The following is a 24,553-nucleotide window of genomic DNA, read 5'->3' as shown; positions in this document are numbered from 1 at the left end:
AGGCCTATTTGTACTCATTCTTAGAGTAACATAAATAAATTGTGTCATGTGAAGATGGAACGCTCAAAAACTTGGCTACCATGCCATTCACTGACCCATGAAGTACAAGATTGAGCCGTAGAATTTACTTCAACTCATTAGACATATATTCTTTCCTTCATTTATTTGTCAAGATGTTCCCTAGTTTTCTTCGAAGTACTCAACAATTTGGGGTACACCCTTAATTGATAAGTTACACACGAAGCCTAACTCAACAAGCATGAAGCCGATACATTTCTTAATTGACAAATTACACACATCCAAATGAATCTTCATCCTTCACCCTATTCGTATAGGAAGAGCTGTCATTTGACCCAAACCTATTGCAGAAAATATACTGTTAATAATCTTTTAGAAGCTGCTTAGCTAACCTTTTATAGGCCTTGGAAAAATTATTTACCACTTAAGAATCTCATTTGACAATATTAACCTAAACCGTGGTAGCTGTTCCGTGATATCAATTATTTATACCACCAGGTCCATGACCAAACTTTTGGGGAACTCAAATTTTCTATGTAGAGAGTAAAAAAGAGAATAACCAATCCGTGGATTTTCATGACCATGAAGTCATTTGGCTTTTCTTTGTCTTCATGCTCATTTCAAGGCAACAGAACTGGTCACCATGTCGTTATCTTATCTATGTTGGAATTATTGGAAATTGGTTGCAGACTTCTGAATGATGCTGCTACTATTATTAGTTTGTGACAAATGCATGCCTCCTAATGTGATCCATCCAGCCAATGTCAGTCTTTTAGTCACAATATCTCTAAATTAAAAGTCCTAGATACACACCAAGCCAAAACTAGCGAATGATAGGCACATAATAATCCCAAAGCATAAAGGATTCCAGCAAGATAACTAAAGTCGGTGAACATGACAAAATAAATTGTAATTAGACACAAGACACAATATCAAGCGATCCTGTTACTCAATTCTTCACAATCATCATCATTTCCAAACATGAGATTTGATTATGACAATCCGATATTGCCATCAATTTTCCACCTTTGATTTTATTTGTATTAGAGCATTCCCATTGGGACTGCCAAATGGGAAATGTTGGGGTGATTTAGCATTAAAGCCCAAAAATCACCAACAGCTGGCCTTGCAAATGCTAAGTATTGCAAAAAAATTTGCAATCGTGCTACAATGTAGAATCGCACTGTAGCTCAATGGTAAAACAAAATACTAATATTTTCATTTTCACTGTTTACTTTATCAACTCCTCTCTCTATCTCACCAGTCACTCTCATCTCCTCTTTTTTTTTCTTTTTTCTTTTTTCTTATTTTTTTTTCTTCTTTTTCAGTTCTGATTCTCTCATTCAATCCCTCCCCCTCTCTCATCTGTCTCTTCCCCTTTTTTTCTCTCTCTATTTTCCCTTGAATCAAGGGTTTGATGTGGTGGCAAATGGGTTTGATGTGGTGGAGCTCATGGGTTTGATGTGGTGGCAAATGTGGCAGATCAGGATGGTGCCAAGGTGGCTGGAACTAGCAGGCGCGGAGGGAGGGGGGGGGGGGGGCAGGCCTTCTCAAAATTTCTCAATCAGTAGTGGTATAAAATGCAGCAAAAGTCCTCACTTAATAGTTGACACAAAAGACAATCAACTTTTTCTTTTTATTTATATTTATTAGCTTGTCAACAATTGTCAGACAATTTTACATTCACATGGCAACACTTTTCTTACATAATGGGTCCCGTCTAATAGTACTTTTTTTTGCACGTTACATTGCCAACTACGACTGAAAAAAAAAAAAAATATATATATATATATATATATACTGAATTGGACTTTGAAAAAAAAAATCTATGTTTATGTGTAATGTGCCTACTTTAGTGCCTCACTAGTTAGTTTCCAGTTTACAATTTTTTCTCTAGTTATCAACCTTTTCAATATCAAACTTGAGTTTTCGCTATAAACTCGAATTTTAACGTCATAAAAAAATAAAAATATCTATATGACATTTTAGAAGCATTCATGGCATTGAGTTGCGTATAACCGAATAAAACTTCATAAGCATATTGCTATATTCTTAATATTTTTACATTACTTTATTTTTCCAACTTATTTTAAAGATCTAAATTACATGTTTAAATTGTGTGTATTTAGTATCGATTAATTTATCTTAGATTAATTCCACCTTCAATCTTGTCTTTTAAGCTTGCCTCCCCTAACTTGAAATTCTACCTCCGCCACTGGCCGGAAGGGAGCTTGGCAGAAATTATTTCTTCTCTCTCTCGTTCTATGGGATTTTTTAATAGGGTTTTGGGGTTTGTTATGGCTGTGTGGGTCAGATGGTGGGTTTGGATGTCGTGGGTCAGGTGGTGGCTATGTGGGTCAGGTGGTGATGGATTTGGTTGTGGGTTTCTCTATATTTGCTGTTCGTGGTGGTGGAGGGTTTCCGCGGTGGTGGGATGGGTGATTGATGGTGGTGGTGGGCAGTGGGCATAGTGGTGGCTGATGTGGGTTTGTTTGATTATTTTTTAACGGGTTTGTAGCTGGGTTTGTGGGTGTTTTTTGATTGGTTTGTGCTGGGCTATTTGGTGGGTTTTTGGTCATGGTGGCTGCTGTGTGGTGTGGGTTTGGTGTCATGGTGGTTGTTGTGTGGTGGTGGCTGGGTTTTTAGATAATTTTTTTAATGGGTTGTGGCTAGGTTTGTGATTGGTTTGCGGGTTGGTAATTGCTGGGATTGTGGTGGATTTGGGGTCACAATGATTGGTGGGTGGAGGTGGTGTGGATGAGAGGGTGGTTGTGTGGTGTCACTGTCAAAGTGACAGAGATATTAGAAATTAGTGGTAGATAATTTTACATTATTTTTTTATAATTTAAATTATTTTAGAGTGTAGTATCATAGAATTAAAAATTAGGATGTTGAGAGTTGTAAAATAGTATGATATAATTGATAAAATAGCTTTTTGAGATAGTAAAATAGGATAAGATTTTGGGATAGGGATGCTTTAGAGCTTCATATTAAGTAAGATCTGTTAAATCAGGCCCCCAGTAAAAGATCGTAATTTTGAAGGTCGTGAAGTTTTCCCATTAAGGATTTTACCCAACACATACAAAATCTCTCCATTAACCAATAATAATATATATAAAAAACGCCCACTGTGGCCTGCAGAAAGCTTAAAACAAACACATTGAAACACTCACATTTACAGCATAAACAAATAATATGTACTGAACTATGCATGTGTATAGCAGTATGGCATTGAAAACTAAGATGCCTGTGGCTTCCAAAAGGCAGGGATAGAACTCCCAGGAGTATAGTAACAAAAACAACTGAACAGAAAAAAATATACATACATATATATTCAAGAAAAGCACACAATCCAAAACAAATAGAAGAGCCGGGGATCAATCATTACTTTTCAAAATGCATTGACTATGCTGTAACTTTTTCTCTCTTTTGTATATCACTTTCAAGCCATGTATCGTCAGTTGCTAAAGTTCTGAAAACCAGGTCTAGATGGGATTGGTTCTTTGCCTCCCATTCCTTTCTTCTGACCTTGGAGCTGCAGATTAAGAGTCATTTTACCACATGATACAAGTAGAAATGCAGCTCTCTAGAGCTGAAACCTAGAGTTGATTGCAAAGCTACTTACCAAGTCCCTTGGCTTCAGATGTCCTCATAATTTTTAGCCTCCTTACAGAGTTAATGAACATCCTGAATGCAATTTAAAGAATAAAAGAAAAGAATTTAGATAATCAGACCAGATTATATGACAAAACAGAGATCAAAAGGTAGAGGATAAAATCACCGAGTACATAAAATTTACTAAAAAAGACAAACTCAGCTCAAAGTTCATTTCTATGCTCTTGATTTATTAATTTGTGTTTTTTTTTTTTACCTATTCTAAGACTCAACATTCTTTACTCTCACATATGTCATGGAACATAAATCCTAGAATAAAACCCAGAATGTTCACACATGGAGCATGGAAGACAATTATCAAGAGAGCACTTCATTGAAGTTCTCCCCCACCTAATTGACCTGAAACTTTGAACCTCAGCTGCATTAAGGTTCATAGTTCCAAGTTTATACCCCATTTAACATTATAGTGAGCTCTTCCTAGCATTTCCTACAAACATAACTCAAATTCAAAGCTAACAATTGATTCATAGTACACATCATGACACAAAGAAACTGGAATAAAAAATAATTAACATGAGTTTTTGATCATTTCAGGATAAATTCAATGGCCCTTGGCCAAATATATTCAATGAGATAATGGCTGCAAGTGTCTTGCACCAATCTTGCATATTTCCATAAAACAACTCAAGTTCATGTATTAAAAATCCAGGTAGTTATTGACACATTGCCTAACAAAACAACCACTACCTGCATTATGGCTGTGGTAACCAGGCAATGCCAACACGACACCTAAGTAACAAATTAAGTACTAGGTGGACATGGCAGTGTCACAGTACTGAGAACCTTATCCTCATGAATTTCTAGGCCATTCATCACCAGATCAGACAATGATAAACATATTATACATACCCCCAAGGAACATCCCCAACAAGCATCCAGTCTCCATCTTTGTCTTCATATGTAAGCACAAAATCAGATGATCCTTCCAGCATTTTTGATGATCTTGTTGCTTTGTCATGTTCCTCCCCACTTGATCCTAATCAATTACCACCAACACTACTTAGTTTAAACGACATAAAAATAAAAATAAAAAATCCAAATCATGAATAACTATAAACACACGCTATCATCCAAGACAAAATTAATGAAGAAGAAAGCAATTCTTAGATTTGACATTTTGCTTCAATCTTAAATTATCCAACGCTTCTACTGCTTCAAAATTTAGAGAAAATATTATCATGCCTATATGAAATAAAAAATTGTTGGAATACTCAATGGAAAAAGACTCAATATTAAGGAATCAGCTTTTGAATGTACAAAGGCTAACGCCAAAGTTTCATATTGTAACTTGAAAGCTTCGCTTATATAAGAAGTAAACTAACACATGATATCTCACATTAACTAGTGAACATAGATCTCAAATTACCCAATCTGGATTTATTAAAAGCTACTAAGATAAAACATCACAATATTTCATTTTTGAGTCACATTCCAAGTCAGCTTGTGCACAAAACATAAAAGTAAACAACAATCAATTGTGCAAAGAGACCTGGCTTTTTAAACCATAAAATCAGTCTTTGAAAGGGTTCTTGACTCTTCATTCAGAAAATTTAAAATAAATGGTATAAGAAACACTCACGTATTGAGCTTATTGTTGAAGTTGATGTGTGAAACATATCCTCCAGAGTTTGTGCCAAGGTTTCATAACATCTGTGTGCACTCAGATCAACCTTCCTTCCAATAGGAGTTCCATCCATATTCACCTTCACAAACAGAGAACTCCTTAAGCGCCCATTTTCTTTGGCACTACCATTGTTCTTGTCACTGCAATTGTTAGTTCCCTTCCCAGCCACAGTATTGCTGTTTTTACTGTTCCCAATCAGTGAGTTGAATTCTTCAGTGGCTGGTAATTTTGCTTGGTTTACCAAAGTATTCATTCTATATGATCTTATAGGAGGCCATCCCACAACTTGACTGCTGCAAGAATTTAATAAGAACATCAGTAGAGAAAACAAAACTAAGACAACAGGTTGCTGAAATGCAACCACCAAATTCAATAATATGTAGCACAAATAAAAAGAACCAACGTCAACAAAATCTCAACACCAGAAAAATTAAGACTTTTTATATTTGTTTCCCATTTTACAAGATTTTTCTGCATCTTCAAGACAAGTAATTAGATCCCAAACAGTAATGACAGAATGAAAGGGCCATGGCATCAAGAAGCAATTTTATCTTATAAAATAGGCATGATACTGCCAACAATCTACTCTACATAAGAAACTTTCAAACAGAAAAAATCCACTTAAATCTGTTCAGAAGCCAACAAACACATGCTGGTGAACCACTCCTTATGATGTCAAAATCACCAATTTGATGGCACTTTTGGACAAGACAAGCAAAACCATTTGTTCTGCTCCATAATGGTTTCAAAACAAAAGACATGAATGCAACAACTCCAGCCATGACAATGTTGCTGGGTAGTTATACATGCTAGTTCAGCCAGAGAGAAGAAAAAAAAACAGGGGCAATGTTTTAGTTCAGCCACAGAACAACAAGAGGAAAGTCAGTGATACTATGATACTCAAAAGTTCACAACTAATTGCCAATTACGAAAGCTACAGGCAAAATTGCATTTGAAAGCAAGACCAAGCAAGATCCAATTACAAATCATTATTGGTTGGGGGAGGGGGCAACTTCCCCCTTGAAATATTAAAACTTTCTATGCAATAATGAAAACTTCCCATTCCAATGTGAAAGAATGTTGGGCCTGTTTTTTTTTTTTTTTTAATTTATTATATTGGAAAAGAAGTGACGATTTAACACAACTTGACTATGAAAGCATTCTCAAACATTTGTATGCCTTTGAAATACTCTGTTACGCTTATTGTTGTATTACATTAGGTGGATCTACTGAAATAGAATATTGGATCAATTGAAGGATTGATTTCGATCCACAAATTTAAATGAGTAAATCTTAGGTCAAGATGTACAGCTGATTTAGAAGTGTCAGATCCAATAACATACACACTAACACACATGCTATTCTTATTTACATCACATCAGCAATGTATTAAGATGCATCTATTGTGGATCCATCTGTACCCATCATCGAATTTACTCAGAACTTCATAAGAGTTGTGTGAACATAACTTATCATTGGCTCTCCTGCAACCAACCAGGATCTAGGATGAAATCGTGCCAATATTAGTCTCTTATGTGATTTCAACAATTGAATTAAATCAATGCAATCGAAAATTTCAACTGTATTATATTATAATCTTTAGTGTCAGCTTGTCTTGAAATCATTCATGTTAGCTGGTGTCATGTTTGAGGAAAACATAGTACCTTTATCTTCTTGAAAACTATTGATCGAGGGATATGCTTTGTTGATTCTTATTCCTTGTTGTTTTGGGTGCCAACTGGGAGACAACTATTTATTGGATTTCTCAAATTTTTGAGCCCAAACAAAAGAAAGCTTGGGTCTTCCATTAGACAAAGGAAAAGCAGGGCACAAGCCCTATAACCAATTGTTGCCTCAAGTAGCCAAAACAACACAAATCTAATATGTGTCAATAGACACTCGTTGTTCCAACAAAACTTGTTATGCAAATCAAAGGAGATGTGAAGATAATTACAAAACAAGATTATTTTATTATTATTTTTTTAAGCTTCATCTTGGCTTGATTCCCAAATATTAATGTTTGGGGGTCATTAAAATTTGCAATTTATCACATGTAAGCGCGTACGATTATTTATAGAGAATTAAACCCCAAAATAAAGGTAATCAAAAGGCCCATACGTTTATAACTATCAGATCTATCAAAACCCAACAATAAATATTCCCAAAAAAAAAACCCAAAATAAACATGTGACAATTTCAGAACAAACCCACAGAAAAAAGAGGATTGCATTAAAAAAAAAAACAAAAAACAAAAACAAGAAAGCACAGTAGAGAGAGGTCGAAGTTATGAACTGACAACCTGAGGAAAAATATTATTATGATTAAAGGCACATAAATTAAATAGCTTGAAATTACAAAGTAACGCAGAAACTAAAAGGCAAAATCCTAATTCCTATAATCCTATTACCTGGCACCATTAGCAGCAGCAACAGAATCAGCACTTCTCTTGGTCCCAGCTGTAACATTAGCTCTGCTCAATGAGGAGGAACAAGAGGAAGATGAAGATGACGAAGAAGAAGAAGCTGAAACTGAAACAGAAGAACCCACAGAAGGAAAATCCTTGGCAGTCAAAATCCTAGCATAGTGTTGTTGGGGCTTGCAAGCAGTACCACCAAGGCTTAAGCCAAGACCCAACTCAAGCTCAGACTCATCTGGGCTAGAAGAATCCTCAGAGGACAAGACTAGGTTGTTGTCCTCCATTGACAAAGTGGATATCGACCCACTTCTTGTAGCACCTCCAAGAACACCAACACCCTGCATCAAAAATCTTTCAAGTTTCTTTTTCTTTTGGTTTTGTGTGAAAAAAATCTCTCAGACCCAGAAGTTGTTTTTGAAGAAGAAGAAGAAGATGGGAACAAAGGAAAGAGGCGGTGGGTTTAAGAGGGGGTTCTTAATAGAAAAAGAGAGGAGGGGACAAATTGCTAAAGAAGAGAAACGTGTGTGGGGTTTGTTTGGTTTTGTTTCAGGAAGAAAAAGAAGAAAAAGGAAAGGGCTGGGTTGGTGTGTGAGAATGGTGGTGGTGAGTGGTGAATGGTGGAAAAAGATTGTTTTGTGACTAATTTATTGCACCGTGGCCCCACCTGTCGGGTTTATGCGCCTCCAATCTATTACCAATCTATCTTGTTTACTTCTTATTATAATATATTTTCTCCTTTCCTCCAACCATCTTTTTTGTTCTTCTTCTAGAATGCTTTCTTCCTTGTAGATATTCTCAATTTTCATGAAATCTAGAGTATTCACGCTAACCTCAATGCACTTTTGGTCAAATTTTCATTAAAAACTTCACTTTTTTTACTTTTTCCTAATTTTCTATTAATATCATGTTTAGATTGCGTTCAGGATAAATTTATATTTGACAGCTTCTGTTACTATTTATTTTATTTTTATTATTATTTAAGAGTTTTATTAAATTTTTTGATATTATTTATGAGTTGCACGGTATTATTTCAACTAATTTTTAATTTTATTTACAATACTTTCTGTGAAAAAATTTCAACTTCAACTAAATAGTCTATTCTTAAATGGGTTCTTAATATTATGTTACTATTTCATTTTACCAGTACATCATCTATACTATATATAAAAAGATTTCTCTCTTTTAACTAAATTTTTATGTGATTCAAAAATATCTTCATTAATGAAAATAAAGGGTAATTTCATTTAAAAATAGGGTTATAAATGTCAAATAACAAATCTCATTTTCAATTTAAAAAGAGAATTCCTAAAATTTATTATTTTTTCCCTTCAAGTTAAAAAAAAATTGCTTATCTCTACATTTTATCATTTTTATTTGTTTGAAAAATTATTAAAAAAATATATTTTTTAATTGTAATAAATACAGATTATTAAACTTTACTCAACAAAATAAAAGAGTATTTGAGCGTGCGCATGAGTTCGTGCTTAAAGATAGTATTTAATATTATGTTACTATTTCATTTAATTATTGATTTTTTTCTTTAAATATCAATTTTTCTTCACCCCATCTTTTTCCCCAACTCAACATTTTATCAAACTTTGTAGATCAGACAAACACAAACACAACCACAGCAAACCAAATAGATCCTTGTCGACAACGCACCACCAGATTACTACCCAGTACCCAACGGGGAGAGCTCAAGCTTTGCGAGTCCTTTTTGTGGAGAGAGTATAAAATGGTAAAATAAATTGGATTGTTGAGCTACAAATAGTGTCTCAATACATGTATTAATACACTATTCAAAAAATTATTTTGGCTTACAGTTTGTTGAAGCTAATGCAGGAATATTCTAGGTGAGTTTAGTTATAATCTTGCTGAAATGTTATTTTGGTGAAGCTGATGTTAGTGCTCGTAATGTAACTAACTAGTTATATACTTTTTTCCAATTTCTTAATTTTTAGGTAGGGAAGAAGTTATAATCCAAGGTGTCTAATAATTCATAAAATAACTTATTTTTGAGGTTTTTGGTTAAAAATTCTTAATCAATACTACAAAATTTTATAACTCAATTGGCATTTATTGAAATTTTCAAAGGAGATATACATGGTTTGAATCCAACTATTAAATTATCACCAAAAAAAAATACTAGATCTATTAAAAACATTAAGAAGCGTTAGTTATGTTATAAGACTCTTGACAAATAAATTATAAATCTTCTTTTTAGTTACTTCATGTGTTGGAAAAATGATCAAACCCGCTGCTCCATTATTTCAATTAAATTAAAAACCAAAATAAAAGAGGACCACAAAAACGAAATATAAGTTCACTAGCTTAGTGCCTTGTAGGACCACGCCACACCAGGAGAATTATGCCTAATTTTGCTTATGGTAGTTGAGTTAACTAAGCTTAGGTCAGAGTTAATAAATATTTGAGCCTAATCTGCCTAATATTGCCCCAACATAACAATACAATCTCAAAAGTCAGTCTTCAATTCTAATCTTTTATGCAAAACATAAAGTTTGACATGGAAACAACTTATGTCCATAGTTTACTCAACCAAGACCGTGGGCTAATCATAGTTTTTTTTGTAAAAATCTAATCACCATGCCTAACTGCCACATCACATTTCAACTACATCAATCATAATAAACAGTTATTGTGAGTTTTGACAACTTGAATTGATCAACAAATTAGTTTCATATAAATTCTACATATGAAAGTAACATTATAACCATTATTTTTTCCCCAAAAGAAAGTAAACAAATATAGCAAAGAATAGTAATGCTACAAACACAAATTATTTTACAATATTTTTATAAGTTATGTGGCGAATTTTTACTGCTTTTAATATGAGCCCATCAATAACATCATATTTTTGCTTACAATAACCATTTAAAAAAATGCCAAAACTATGCCAATAATTTATAAAATATATTGTAAAATAGTTTGTGTCTTATCATTAGTATTTCATTAAAAAATTTCTTATAATTTTTTTTTACTTTTTTCTTTTTTTGGATGGAAAGTCGTAACATGTGACCTCGCCTCTGAAAACATCAAATCAAACTAAATAGAGCAAAAATAGCAGTAATAAATTCGAAAATTCAAAAAGAGTCTATCTGAAGTAGGACCCACAAAACGATGTGCTCTTAAGTTTCAACGACAAGCCGACAAGGCAAGGTCCCACGTAGTAGAGTGTGAGAGAGTATAGGACATATGTATATCACACGGCTCGTCGACACGTCGGAGATAGGACTATATTATAGTATAAATTGAAGAGTGGGTTCCCCACATAGTAATCACGAAAAAATGTGACACGTGGGGGACCACACAGCATCGGATTCATCAATGTAGACAGCTCAACAAACAAACTATTCATATATGAACCCAACAAACAAACGTACGATTTAGATCACAAACACGTTTTCAAGAAGTCCCGTGAAAATTATCAATTTCCATTTTTCATTTTCATTGATTTTTTAGAACATAAAAGAAAGGTAAATAAAACGCTTCAAAGTTTGGGAAATTTCAAATTTGGCGTGTGTGTGCCACGTGGATTGCCCGAGCTCGACGGCAATACGGTAAGTAATGTCATGAACATAGGGGACAGAGTTCACCACTGCCCTCACACATTTTTGTGCACGTGTGGGCCCACTTGAAGAGGATGTGAAACCTTTTTTTATTTATTTTTTTATTTATGAGAAACACTTGATGATGTGAACCTGCGTAGCAATAATCACATAGTTCCTGTTATCCGTGACTTACACTATTGTTTTAATTAATCATCATTTCAATAAAGTTTGAAGGGAAGAGTTAAGGGGTACTATTGGTTTAGTAAATATTTTAAAAAAAAATTTAAGAAAAAAAGAGAAAAGTAACTAACATTTTATGGGTAATTACAATAAACTCACCTATAATATGGCTCAAAATCACTATGCTTATCCGTGATTTGAAAAGTGTCATTTTACCTACTTGAAATAAGCTTCGTTAGTCTCCTGTAACCCACCTCCATTAAAAATAAGGGCAAATGTGTATTTTTCTCCCTTTTTAGGTCTCTCTCCTCAAAAAATTAAAATAAAAATACTTGAAAAACAAGATCAAAAACTAACGTTGAAAAGAAAATGAAAAGTCAAAAGAAAGAAATGTAAGTGAAAAAGAAGAAGAAAACATAAACAATAGTGTTGAAGCATAGAGATTAATTAAAGAGGAAAGAGAGATCAGGTCAACCACAACCAAGACCCAAATCGCAAAATGGTGTGCTCCTCCTTAAACTCAAAACCTAGACCCAACCCAACACAGTCACGTCGTGCTCCTCCTTAAAACCTAGACCCAACCCAACACAAGCTCCTCCTCAAAAACTAGACCCAACCCAACGTCGTGCTCCTCCTAAAAACCCACACCCAACCAAACACAACCACCTTGTGCTCCTCCACAGTCACCACCAAAGCCACTGTGACCCAAAGCTATAAAAAAAAACACACACACACACACACACAGAATTTTGCCTTCTGTGTTCTTTTTCTCATACATTTAGTTAAGGCTGTAAGTAAATTTTGTCTTTTAGTATTATTTTATTTTGAGTGTGTTACAAAAATATATTTGTGATTTATTGGAGTTCTTGAGCTAAGTTTCTAAATTTTTACAAATAGCATCTTTTCATCTTATTTTCTTTTATTTTTGTGTCTTTTATTTTTTTTTTTTTGGGAGGAGAAAGACATAAAAGGAAAGTAAAAATACTTATTTACTTCTGTTTTTAATGGAGGTGGGTTACAGGAGACTAACAGGTAGATAAAGTGATTTTGAGTCAAACCACATGTAGATTTACTGTAATTATCCTAACATTTTTATAATTTTTTATGAAAATGGTATTAAAATTTGGGTCCTATAATTGGTGCTCTTAGGAAATCCATTAACTTTTTCCTTTTTTTTAATTATTATTTAGGAGTATGCAATTGGCATAGGCTAGGTTGAAGGATTTATTTTGTAATACCCGAAAAGAAAAAAAAAATTAAATTAAAAGGAGGGGTATTTAAGTAAATTTGTTTATGGGGTCAATTGTTATAATTAAAATTACTAAGGGGTTTTTAGAATATAAGGTTGAAACCCTACTTTATATAGTCTAATTTAAGTCAGCGTTTACTGACAGATGTTTTGAGGGAGGAGACTTGCCAAAATACTCAAGTAGAGAATGTTTAACTTCACAATTGAGGTAAGAGCCTAAGAATCTCTCTAGTCAAATCTAAGTGTTACTTGAAATTAGAATATATTTTATGTTGGTATTTTGGACACTAGTGAAATTATCAAAAAAATTTATGCGTAAGTGTGAACGGAGAAGGGTTGGAATTTGGGCGATGAATCTTTTTTTTTTTTTTTCACTACACGTCTTCTCTGTAATATGCTTTATTTGGGTGCTTTGTTGGTCATGAAATTTCTCTGGGTATATACTATGTTTTGTAGACATTTATTATAAGAAACCAGTGGACTATAGGTTAGACCACCAATAGTCCAATAGCCTTTTAGACTTTAGAGTTTATGGAGATAAGATGTAGAGATTTTTTGTTGAAGTTGAACTCAGTTTTACAGAGCATTCATTACTTATATAGTTATATATATGCTTTGACTTTTCAACCCAAATGATCATGTGAGGAGAGTTATATTTCACAGTGCTTTGGATTATTTTTTTTACATGAAACAAATTTTCAATACAAATGATAGAATGTGGAATATAGCCATATAGGAGAGTTAATAGTGAGAAATTATTGGGTATTTTAGAAGTTTCTCCTTTGGTCAAATCTCTTGCAAGTTATTCTTATTATTTGATTATTAAGTAAATAGTGCTTAAAATTGTTAGGTGATATCTAAGGATTTTAGAGAAAGTGTTAAGGAGAAGTTCTTTGTGGTGAGCTAGCTGAGGTAAGTAACCTTATCCTAATTGGGTTTTATTTTGCTTATATTAATGTATTTTAACTACTAAAAATTTGTTTATAATTGTTACAATTTTATTTCTATTGTATCACTAATTTCAAAGTAAAGAACTATCACAAATATATCTGGTTATTGAATAAATGATGTGTTTTGTTTAATTGTTTTTAGCTATACTGATTCAAAGTAAAGAACAAAGACTTTCCACAAATATATTTGAGCATTGAATATAAGATTTATTTTATTTAATTGTTTTTTTAGCTATATTGATTTAAAGTAAGGAATATAGAAATATCACAAATGTATTGAAAATATTGAATATATGATTATATGTATATGCAATTGAATAAGATATATTTTTGTTAGAAATTATAATTTCATATATATGATTATGGACAGTCTGACTATGAATTGATTCTAATACCCAAACCAATGGGGGTTATTTATTGGTATTCTGATACCCAAACTAATAAGGGTTATTCATTGGTACTCTGATACCCAGCCAATGAGAGTTATTTTCATTAGTACTCTGATACTCAAACCAATGAAGATTATTCATTGGTACTCTGATGCCCAGTCATGGGGATATTGAATATTTGAATTACTTTGAGTCCTAAACTACATATATGATTATGGAAATGTTTGAGTATTGAACCTATTTTGAGACACAAAGACTGCTTATAAGTTTTGGAACATATTGTAAGTTATGGCTTCTAGATATATGAGAAACTGACTATCTTATAAATCATCTATGATATATTTGTAAGAGTAAAGTATGTGATCTATGTGCAACCTATTATTTTAAAACTATGAAACTTCTTCAATTAATTTGAAAACACATAGTATATTATAATTTTAAAAACACATATTACATCTTTTACTTTACAGATCTATTACTTTATGGAACTTATTAGGATTTTGGTTACTTATTGAGTTGTCAACTCACCCCCTCTTTCTCCTTTCAGATTTTGATCAGGAAGAGTAGCATATGTTTGGGCTTCCACTAGGATGTGCGCATGATTGAAGTTTAGGAAATCAATGAAATAAGATTTGAATTTTTATGCTTAAGATTACCATTTGTGTGGACCTTTAGATTTAAAGGGTTTAGTTATTTTTATTTTGATGTTGGAAGATTATTATTTGAAGATCTTTTGAGAATTGCATTATTGAGGATATTTTCAAATTTATGGACTCGATGAAATTTTCTTTGAGGATAACTCTTTAATTGTTATGAGGGCCTTACACACTTGTAAGGTGTAAACTTTATAAGTGTGTGGCCGTTGTCACGTGTCTAGCTCTCACTTGGGTTTGGGGCGTGACAATATCAATGGTATCAAAGCTCTAGGTTGGATCCTTAGGCATTGATTTATGAAACTAAATGGTGAAAGGGGGTAGAAATTAGGCATTTGGGGATACGTTGTATGATATATACACTAAATGAGTTTTAGATCTGTTTTCTTTTTCTTTTTTTTATTAGAAATTTGATAACATGTTAATTTGTCATGTACATAATGAACAGAGGTTAGGATGCCACCTCATAGCAAAAACACTGGGAACATTCCCAACAACTCTGGCAATGGTAGGAATCAGCAAGATGAGAAGCAAGAGTTTAGGCATGACCAAGGCCAACCACCAGAGATGATCCAGATGATGTAGACCTTAGTTGGAGTAGTCCAACAACAGGTCACTACTGGAGATAACTTGGCTAGGATGATGGAGCAACGCCGAGGTCATCATGGTGGGATGATTGAATTCAAGAGGTTGTCTCCTCCAACTTTTGAGGGGACTACTGAGCCTATGGAAGCAGAAAAATGGATCATTGAGATGAAGAAAGTATTCAGAGTTCCGGAATGCTCTAAGGGTGAGAAAGTCACTTATGCAGCCTATATGTTGCGTGGAGATGCTTATGACTGGTGGCGGTTGGAAGAAGACAAACGTGGCCAAGAGACTAAGCCTTGGACTTGGGAGCTATTTGAGTCTGTATTCTATGAGAAATATTTTCCTAAGAGCATCCTTTTTTAGAAAGGAAAAAGAGTTTATCAAGCTGACATAAGGTAACATGACAGTTGCTCAGTATGAAGCCGAATTTTTCAGGTTAGCCAAATTTGCTCCAACAATGGTGGTGGATGAAGAAACTAAGGCTCAAAGGTTTGAAGATGGATTAAGGTTCCGAATCAAGCAAGGAGTTGTGCCCTTTAAGTTGACTACCTTTAGGGCAGTGGTGAGTATAAAGTAAAAGCCTAAGAAGGCAATTGTTTGGAAACTTGTCCAAAGTATTCTGGACGAGTGAAATATACTTAAATAAATTTTAAATGGTCCTAAACAATGGACCTCATAAAAAAAGAAGAGAAAGGAAAAAGTAAACTGGTCAAATTTTTATACTTTTCCTAATGGATCCTCTCTGGTCTTTGACTCGTCCTGGGCTGGGTGGGTAGTAGCGTAGTCCGCGATATAGATGTCTTCAGAACTCGTCTAGAGGAAAGAGCTAGTAGCACCACCAAGTTGAAGTTTGATAGAGCTAAAGTCGACTTCAAGAAACTTTTCCTTAGCATCCATACAAAAGTCTTCAAACCCAACTGCATAATTAGGGTCTAGCAAATCAGTCAATTGCTTGGAAGCTCTGAACTCCTCCACTGCACCTTCTTTGGCTTTCTCAAGAGAACTGCTCAGCTCATCATTCTTTTTCTGAAGGTGATCAAGACGAGTGTCCTTTTCGATAATATCAGTTTTAAGCTCTTCAATGAGATTTCGCAACTCCTTCACTTCATCCCTAGCCTTCGCTGCTTCTTTAGCCCAGCCCTTGCAATCATCATTGACTTCCTTGATCCTTTTTTCTAGCAAGATTCTCATCCTTTTTAGCTTTGTGGCTTGCCTGGGCAAGGTGATGAACTTTGCCATAGCTTGCACTAGTGATCAGAAATTTTTGTCAAAAAAAAAAACGTATGTATATGCTGTGACAACAAGGATGAGATTAAAAAAAAATTTACTTACCTTGAAAAGATCATGAACACCTAAGTGCTCAAATTCCCTTAAGAACATGTCATAGCACGTGGCCACGTCCTCACCGGTCACGACATTCTCAAATCTCTCCCAAGCCAAATCCTTATTTTCAACAATGTTTGTAGGGACAATTTGAGGAGCTGAGATGAGGTAGGCATGGTAGTCTTGGACGAGGGGACGCGAGTAGGCTCGGACGAGTCTACGTCCTGAATCTGAATGGACGGCTGCTGAGAGGGAAGGGGAATAGGGAGACCAGGTGTGACAACTCGGTCTTGGATGACCTATGTTTTGCTCTCTTCTCCTTAGCCTTTGATAAATTCCTTTTATCACAAACGGCTAGACGATGCTGATTTTCAACCTCCTGCTTGGTTGCCTTGTCCACCATTTCTTTACCTTTGTTCTCTTTCATGGTTGCCATCCCTGAAGGAAAAGACTTAGTCATCCAAGAGGTAATAAAAGTATAAACTCTTAAAAAAAAAGGATAGAAAACTTACGTTTGCGGACAGTGAGCTCGTGAGTCCTTTCTTTGGACAGCTTGGAAGCAAATCCCCAAATGGCAAGACGTTGAAGGCTTACTAAAGAGTGAAAAGCCCTGTTAGTATATAGACAAGCCTTCTTGAAGTGGTCAAGGTAGAACCTGTTCAAGGTTGGTCGTCTAACACTTATAAAAAAAAAAAAAAGAGAAAAAGAAAGAAGAATAAAAAATTGTCAAACTACTGCAGGCAAAAAATAAGAGATAATATTAATGATAAAATAATTATAATAAGCATACCTTCCAGGACGAAGGTTCCTAACTCTCCAGTATAGGGGGCAAAAGGATCCCTGTCAACCTCAACAGGGTGTCTAGCCCAAAAACCAAAGACGTAGAAAAACTTCGTCTTCTAGTTCCTATCTGATGTGACCAAGGATTTTATTAGCCTACAATTTCTCCCTCTGGATATAAATTGGTAAAAACCAAGGGATTGGTTAATTTCTGAGGGTTTTTAACAATAAAGGAACTCGTCCACAGTAAGAGGACGGTTCCCTTCAAACACTTTCTTCCACAAAATTTGCATAGAAACGACGAGTCTCCACGCATTAAGGTTAAACTGGCAAACTCCTAAACCTAATCTAGTAAGTAATTCTCTAGCAAAGGCATTTAAAGGTAATCTAAGACCCCCTAGAAGGTAAGCCTCGTAAATGCCTATCCCAAAATGAGATTGGCAGCACTATTTCCCATGGACGGCTAACCTAGGGTTAAGGTTATCAGGGATTTGGTACCAACTCCTAAGGGCAGCTAATCTTTTCTCATTTGTCTTGGAAGGAATACCTACAGCGTAACTGTATATAGTTTCTACCTCATCTACAAGAGTAGACGGAGGAACACTTGTTAAGGTGCCAGCTAGAGACCCTAAGGCTGCCCTCGTCCTAAGGTGCTCTTGAAAGACCTCTAAAGGAATCCCAGGAACCCCAGACGTGTATTCCTCGGTATCCCCACTACTGCTACTACTGCTATCGCTACTAGGACCACTATAACTGGAGTCACGATACTCGTCTATAGCTTTCTCTACACTATCTCTAGACGAGGAAACAACAACCTCAGACGTGCCAAAATTTGAAGGAAAGCCTAAGAAGGGGGATGAGGAGATTACGTGGCTCTAGATGAAGAATACTAAGGACGCTGGAATACTTCTAGACGAGGCAATGGATAAGGATTGTCAAAGAAGAAAATTTGAGAAATGTAAAGGGTACGAGAGGAATTCCACTATTTATAGGTGTTGAAAATTGGTATCTGAAACAACGTGACCAACCAGGAAGCGCCATGTGGCATTTTCCTTGAAAACTTAAATCGACGTGACAAGTCGCCAATGAAATTATGACATGTGGCACAATCCGAGACAATAAAATTCAACCATTGAGATTGTGACACATAGAACGACATCTGACTACTAATATGAAGACACGCGTCCAAAGAACAACAGTAGATCCTCCAGTGCTCTAGACGACTCTTGGACAAGGGGGCAACTGATGGTGAACCAAAAAAATTGAACTCTAGTTCATCCATAAGAGGCGTCCAAAGCAGAAAAGACATCCCACATAAGAAGGTAATCTATAGCAGGATGACTGTCCATAGGATTGAGGGTCGTCCATCAGGGAGGCTCCTGGACAACCCCCTAACACTTAGGAAATTCCCAAGTGTCGGTTTGCCTACAAGAGTTGGCAATGCAACCACATGCTATTGTTCCAAGGCATGTGTGGGATCCAGGCTCATTGTTACAACTTCTTGTTAAATATTTAACTTCTAATGACAGTTATAAAAAAAAGGTATCACTTTTATAGCGGTTATGGAAGTTATCCTTGAACTCTCCGACCTCCTCAAATATAGAGGAATTTACAAATCTAATAACCGTTTCTGGGGCGCACTATATAAACACCCATTCAGACCAGATAAATGTATGTTTTTTACAACTCTTGAAAAAGTTGGAATTCCAGAACTTAAGAGAGAAACTAACTTTGGCATTGGAGGGTTCTTAGACGGTCCACCCCAGTCACCTTTGATCATTTGTTCTTTATTTTTTAGGCTTTCAAAACAGTTGCCAGCCTTTTGAAGCCTAGAGCATCCAGTCTACTGATTTTCTTTGCATTATCAATATTAATCACTAAAGTTTACCATTCTATTTCCCTTAGAGCATTCACAATAAAGAAGCTATAAAATATAGCTTTTAGCAACTTAAAAAGTAATTTTATCTATTTTAACAACACAAACCCCACAACAAAGACTCTATTTTGACAATCATCTCATTAAAATAATACAAACAACTTATTAAAGTAAATTAAAATTTTCTCCACAAAAATTAATAGCAACCAGCCACCACAGCCCTTCAACCACCACCACTACCACCACCACCGTGGCAGCACAACCCACAACAAAATAGAAAAAGCCCAAAGCAAGTCCACCGTTACAACCACAATGACAACCACGCTATCAACAACCCACCACAAAAAACCCAACAAAAAAACCCAAACCTCTAAGACCCACCGAGACAAAACCCAACAACCCACTGCCGCCGAGAAACCCAGCAACCCACTGCCGTTGAAAAACACCACTGAGACAAAATCCACCATTAAAACCAACACCACCAAAACAAACACAAGCAAAACCCACTAGCACAGAGCCACAATCAAGCCATCAGACCCACAATTAGACTTATAATCAAGCCACAATTAGACCCACAATCGAGCCACAATTAAGCCTTCAGAGCATGGCCAATCCAAACCCATGAATTCGAGCATGGCGACACCTCACAAATCACAAAATCGGCAACCCAAACCCATGAATCCAATCTCCATGCCGATGCCCACAAATTCGATCTCCACGCCAATGCCCACGAATCCGATCTCCACGCCGATGTCCACAATCTGATTTCACATTGGCCGGGGTCGGAGCTGAAAGGAGAGAGTAGAGGAGAAGTGAAAGAGGAGAAAGAAAAAGAAAAGAGAGTAAACTTTATCTATGCGTGTGAAGTTTGTGAGTGTGAGGGGAATAAAAAAATTAGTTTTTGTTATACCATCTACAGTGAGCTACTAGAGATAGCAGCCCACTCACTCAATTTTTTTTAGTTTTAGCTTCTTTGCTGTAGTGGTCATAACCACATCAGTTCGTGCAAATATTCTGTTTATTTTGGAAGAAAAAACCTACTTTTTCTATTTTACATATCCATTTTTACAAAACACTCAAACTAGTTTATCTATTCTACACATTTATTCAATAAAATATTCATTCTTTTTACATTTCTTATTATTTCCTTCCCTTTCCTCTCTAGAACCTTCTCACAAACCCAACACAAGCCCAAAATCACCAACACCTAGCCACTAGCCACTAGCCACCATCAACGATCAAATAAAACAAACCCATCCGAATCACTGGTGTTCACTGAGTCAAGGCCTTGGATTGCCGGATCATGGTCCGCCGGGTAAGCCGGTTATTTTCATGTGATTAGAGATGAGAGAGGCTGATCGGAATCGTGGTCCATCGAAATCACTGCTGTATTTGATCGAAGAGGCTGATCTAATTGTTGGATTGGAGAGGTTGATTGGCTTTGAAGTGTAGAGTTGAGGTGAGAGAAAGAGACAGTTGTGATGAAATGAGAAAGAGAAAGTTGAGATGAGAGTCAGAGGCAGGAGAGAGAGAGAAAAAAAATATCAAATACATGAGCTACAGTAACTGTGTAAATATACACGGTTTTAGAGCATCCACGTCAATATGTGCAAATTTTTTTCCATTTTGCATATCTAAAACCTACTTTTTCTATTTTATATACCTAATTTTACAAAACACCCACATTAGTTTGTCTATTATACACATCTATTCAAATAAAATATTCATTTCTTTAACACTGTGAACAGTAATTGTGAAAGTGAGGTGAGAAAGGAAATGAGAAAAAGAGAGCAAGGAGAGAGAAAAAAGAATAAAAAAATTATTTACACAATGAACAGTAACTATGTATATATGCACGATTACTGTTCATTTACAAGACCATTATGTATATTTAGACATTTTTACAAAGACTGATGTGGAGGGTTTTTGGGTTAAAATATGTAAAATTGAGCACTTTTTATATTTTAGAAGACTACACGAGTTGGTGTGGTTGCTATTGTAACTAATGTGTATATTTACACATATTTACACTCACTGATGTTGGTGTTTTTTTTTTGCTCAAAATGTGTAAAATAGGTACATATTTCTATTTTAGAAGACTGTACAAGAGTTGATGTGGTTGCTCAGCAACCTTATTGTGAGTACTCTTTAAAAAAAAAAAAAAAAAAAAAAACAAAGCATATTAAAATTAAAAAAAAAATCAAATAATATAACAAATTCCCAAACCCATAGATCACAAGGTGATGCAGTCAAGCTCTCAAGTCTGAAAATTTTGACCCTCTCCACTTGGTGGCCACTCCACCTCCCCCAAAAATTCCCAAACCCACAAACCACAAGAGAGGAGACTCATCACTTCTAAAGGGCGATAACACTCAATAGAAGAAGAAATACAATCAGTACTTCTCTTAGTTCTTGCTTGTTCGAAATTCCCTGTATCCTAATTCCCCTTCACCGCTTTCATTTTCATTACACCAGGTACTGTTCTTCCATATCTCTCTTTCTGCATGTTTAAATGTTTAATGTGTATGTTTTGTTTGATTAGAATTGTAATAATGTTGCAAAACCCTTGCTGTATGTATTCTAACCGGTTTTAATTAAAACCAAAAACCCATCACCGACTATGTGAGTACTCACATAGGCGGTGATGGGTTAACATTCTTCTACTATCTATCCGACTGCTGCTAGGAATCTAAAATCCTTATCTATATACTATATATATAACCCTCTCACTATGTAATACACATTGTAATAAGAGTCTGAAAGAGGGTTGCAGTAGTTATTAAGGGGTTGGGTTAACAACAATGGTGAGGGAAAGAAAGTGCTCCCAATGTGGCCTCACTGGTCACAACTTTAGGAATTGCACCAGCTCTGTTATTAGCAATACTGCCAATAATAATGCTAATGCAGCTGCGTGCATCAAAATTTTTGGTGTTTATTTACAGAATAATGTTAATGGCAACGTTGAGAACAACAAGAGTCAAGTTGTTAGAGAGCCAAGCATTGCTGTTGATCAAAAACCGAAAGGTATATATTGTGTCAAAAAACTGCTTGTAATTTTAATTTATAGAAACTAAAAAAATCTTGTGTTTTCTTTCTTATGGAAGTAAAAACATTGTGTCAATATGTTGTTTGCTGGAAATAACTAAGAAGTTAGCATTGGACATACGAATTATTGATTAGCGGTTTTTAATGTAGTTAATTTTCTGTTTGTTTCAGGGAAGCGATGGACTGAGGAAGAGCACAAATTATTTCTAACTGGTCTAAAACCAGATTGGGAGACGTGATTGGAAAGAAATTTCACAGAAGTTTGTGACCACCAAAACCCCAGCCCAGATTGCTAGTCATGCACAGAAATATTTCTTGAGACAGGTTGAAACTAATAAGATGAAACGGAGACCGAGTGTGTTTGATTTGACTCTGCAGAATGAAGCAGAAATCTCTCCGTCTGCTCCTAAGGATTGCCAAGTTTCACAAACTAACAAAAGTGATGCTGAGAAGTCATTAGAGGTAAGTCCATCCATGCTCTAGTTTATCCAAATACAGTGTAAAAATAGTACATTAAATATAGTTGTTAACTTGTTGTGGCTTGCACTCCTATAGGCTGGCAGCTCTGAATCTTTGGCGTTGGATATTCCACCACTTGCTCAAATTCCAGCTTCTGTATGTGGTGCTCCAAGTTATTGTCAAATTCCTTCCATGGTAATTAAAAATTTGATTTTTGCCACTTCTTTTTAATTGTTGAATTGTATTTCATATGGTAGTAAAATAAAAATTATTTAAACTGATTTTAGGTCACAACATAGTGTGTATTTTATCTTTACTAGTAGATAACTGGATAAGAACTATATCAACTATTAAACTAAAAACCATTGTTTATCTTTAAAGCAATTTGTCAATACAATGAACCTTGTGAGGAATTAGACCATCATTTGCACACTGTTTACAAATTTAATATCTTGCAATGCTTAAAAAAAAAATTCTTTATGCAATTTTTGGTGAGGGATTAATAGAAATGGCTCTCCTGGAAATATGCTTGCTTAAATTGCAGTGAGTGGTAGCTGGCAAGATTATGGGGGAAACTTTTTACTTCATAGTGATTTAAAACAGTGCTGTAATAGTAGGATCTTCTATGCTGTGCTTCATTAGGACTAATGTCAGATGATTGTAAATTGGCAACTTTACTTTAAGCTCAATAGGTTGGTGGTGTCTGCGTTTTTAATAAATCGCTGCGAAATTGATTAAAATTGGATTAAAATTCTATAAAGTTCCACAAATAGCATGTTGAATTATATGTTTTTAATATCCTTGATTTGAATCAAGATTGCAGCCTCAGATGTTTTTAATAGCTTGCCACATATTGCTTGTTACAAAATAGATTTCTTTAATCATGAAATTTTAATTTATTTATTTTCATTCACCACTAAATGTAAACACTTCATCTCCTAGGATATACATAGTATCAATTTCCTTCTGTTTCTTTGATATCTTAAATTCTCTTTTTATATGAATCTTTCTTCAAGCCAAAGCATCAAACCAGTTTCTTTTTATGATGATTTTGCTTGTCTTAACAGGTGGGAATGCCTGGCAGTGCACTGTTCATCCCAAACCCAATGGTGAATTTTGTCAGCCAAAGTTATTCGTGCTGGTTGCCTGGAACCCAGCAGATTTTTTGTACTTTCGCTTCTGGTGTTATTGATCCATCCGACATTCCTTCACCACCGTCTTTCCGTCGCAGTCTATCTGATTTGGGCAATAGGCTTTCATCAATTGCTAGAGATGTTGAAGAGCTTACAATACGACAGCCTCAGACCTCCCGAGGAATAAATGTATCAACTCAAACATCTGGATCTATTAGAGTGGCATGAAAAGTTTTGATGAGTTGAAGCTTGATTTTTGCATTTTGATTTGTCAGCCGAAGACAATTTTTTCCCCCTTGACTATAAAATAGAATTAGAACAAAGAGGCAATTTATTCTTTAATATTTGAGTACTTTGAGATATTTTACACTATCTGGCTTCTTATCTTTTTCCTTTCAAGTAATTAACCTGTGTCAAAACCACCAATCTTGATCTATTTTTTATTATATCAGATTGCAAGGCCATCGCTAAATGTTCCACAATATTTTCTTTAAGTAGACGTCAATCTTGGTGATTGCATTCTCTCTCTAGTCCACCACCCTAGTTCACCTTAAGAGGCAGGAAAAAGAATAAAATGTTTGAAATATATTTCATAAACTACATTCATTTTAGATTTTCATGTTGAC

The 24,553-nt window shown here is 35.1% G+C and overlaps 1 protein-coding gene and 1 pseudogene across 2 annotated transcripts; one reads left to right on the top strand and one right to left on the bottom strand.

The window, feature by feature from the left end:
- Positions 1 to 3,192: 3,192 nt before the first annotated feature.
- LOC142619746 (auxin-responsive protein IAA11) lies at positions 3,193 to 8,329 on the bottom strand. 2 transcript variants are annotated; one of them, XM_075793002.1, is made up of 5 exons: positions 7,725 to 8,329; positions 5,273 to 5,607; positions 4,543 to 4,669; positions 3,644 to 3,705; positions 3,193 to 3,553 (listed from the first exon to the last, which is right to left on the bottom strand). In XM_075793002.1, exons 1-5 carry the CDS (start codon positions 8,075 to 8,077, stop codon positions 3,504 to 3,506), a joined length of 927 nt encoding a protein of 308 aa, XP_075649117.1. In that variant the 5' UTR covers positions 8,078 to 8,329; the 3' UTR covers positions 3,193 to 3,503. The 2 variants fall into 2 exon arrangements, with proteins under 2 accessions (XP_075649117.1, XP_075649116.1); XM_075793001.1 differs by having other exon boundaries at positions 5,273 to 5,610; positions 7,725 to 8,323.
- Positions 8,330 to 21,802: 13,473 nt separating this feature from the next.
- Positions 21,803 to 24,311, top strand: LOC142619023 (uncharacterized; annotated as a pseudogene).
- Positions 24,312 to 24,553: the final 242 nt, after the last annotated feature.

Source organism: Castanea sativa, chromosome 12, assembly GCF_040712315.1.
Source record: "Castanea sativa cultivar Marrone di Chiusa Pesio chromosome 12, ASM4071231v1".
Taxonomy (NCBI): Eukaryota; Viridiplantae; Streptophyta; class Magnoliopsida; order Fagales; family Fagaceae; genus Castanea; species Castanea sativa.
This window is presented reverse-complemented; position numbering and strand designations above follow the sequence as displayed.

Excerpts from the sequence above, each read along its gene's own strand:
- LOC142619746 (XM_075793001.1), bottom strand. The coding sequence starts at position 8,077 with ATGCAGGGTGTTGGTGTTCTTGGAGGTGCTACAAGAAGTGGGTCGATA. Across the intron at positions 4,670-5,272 it reads TTCAACAATAAGCTCAATAC|GATCAAGTGGGGAGGAACAT; the intron begins GTGAGTGTTTCT and ends GTAATTGATTAG. Across the intron at positions 3,554-3,643 it reads ATCTGAAGCCAAGGGACTTG|CTCCAAGGTCAGAAGAAAGG; the intron begins GTAAGTAGCTTT and ends CTTAATCTGCAG.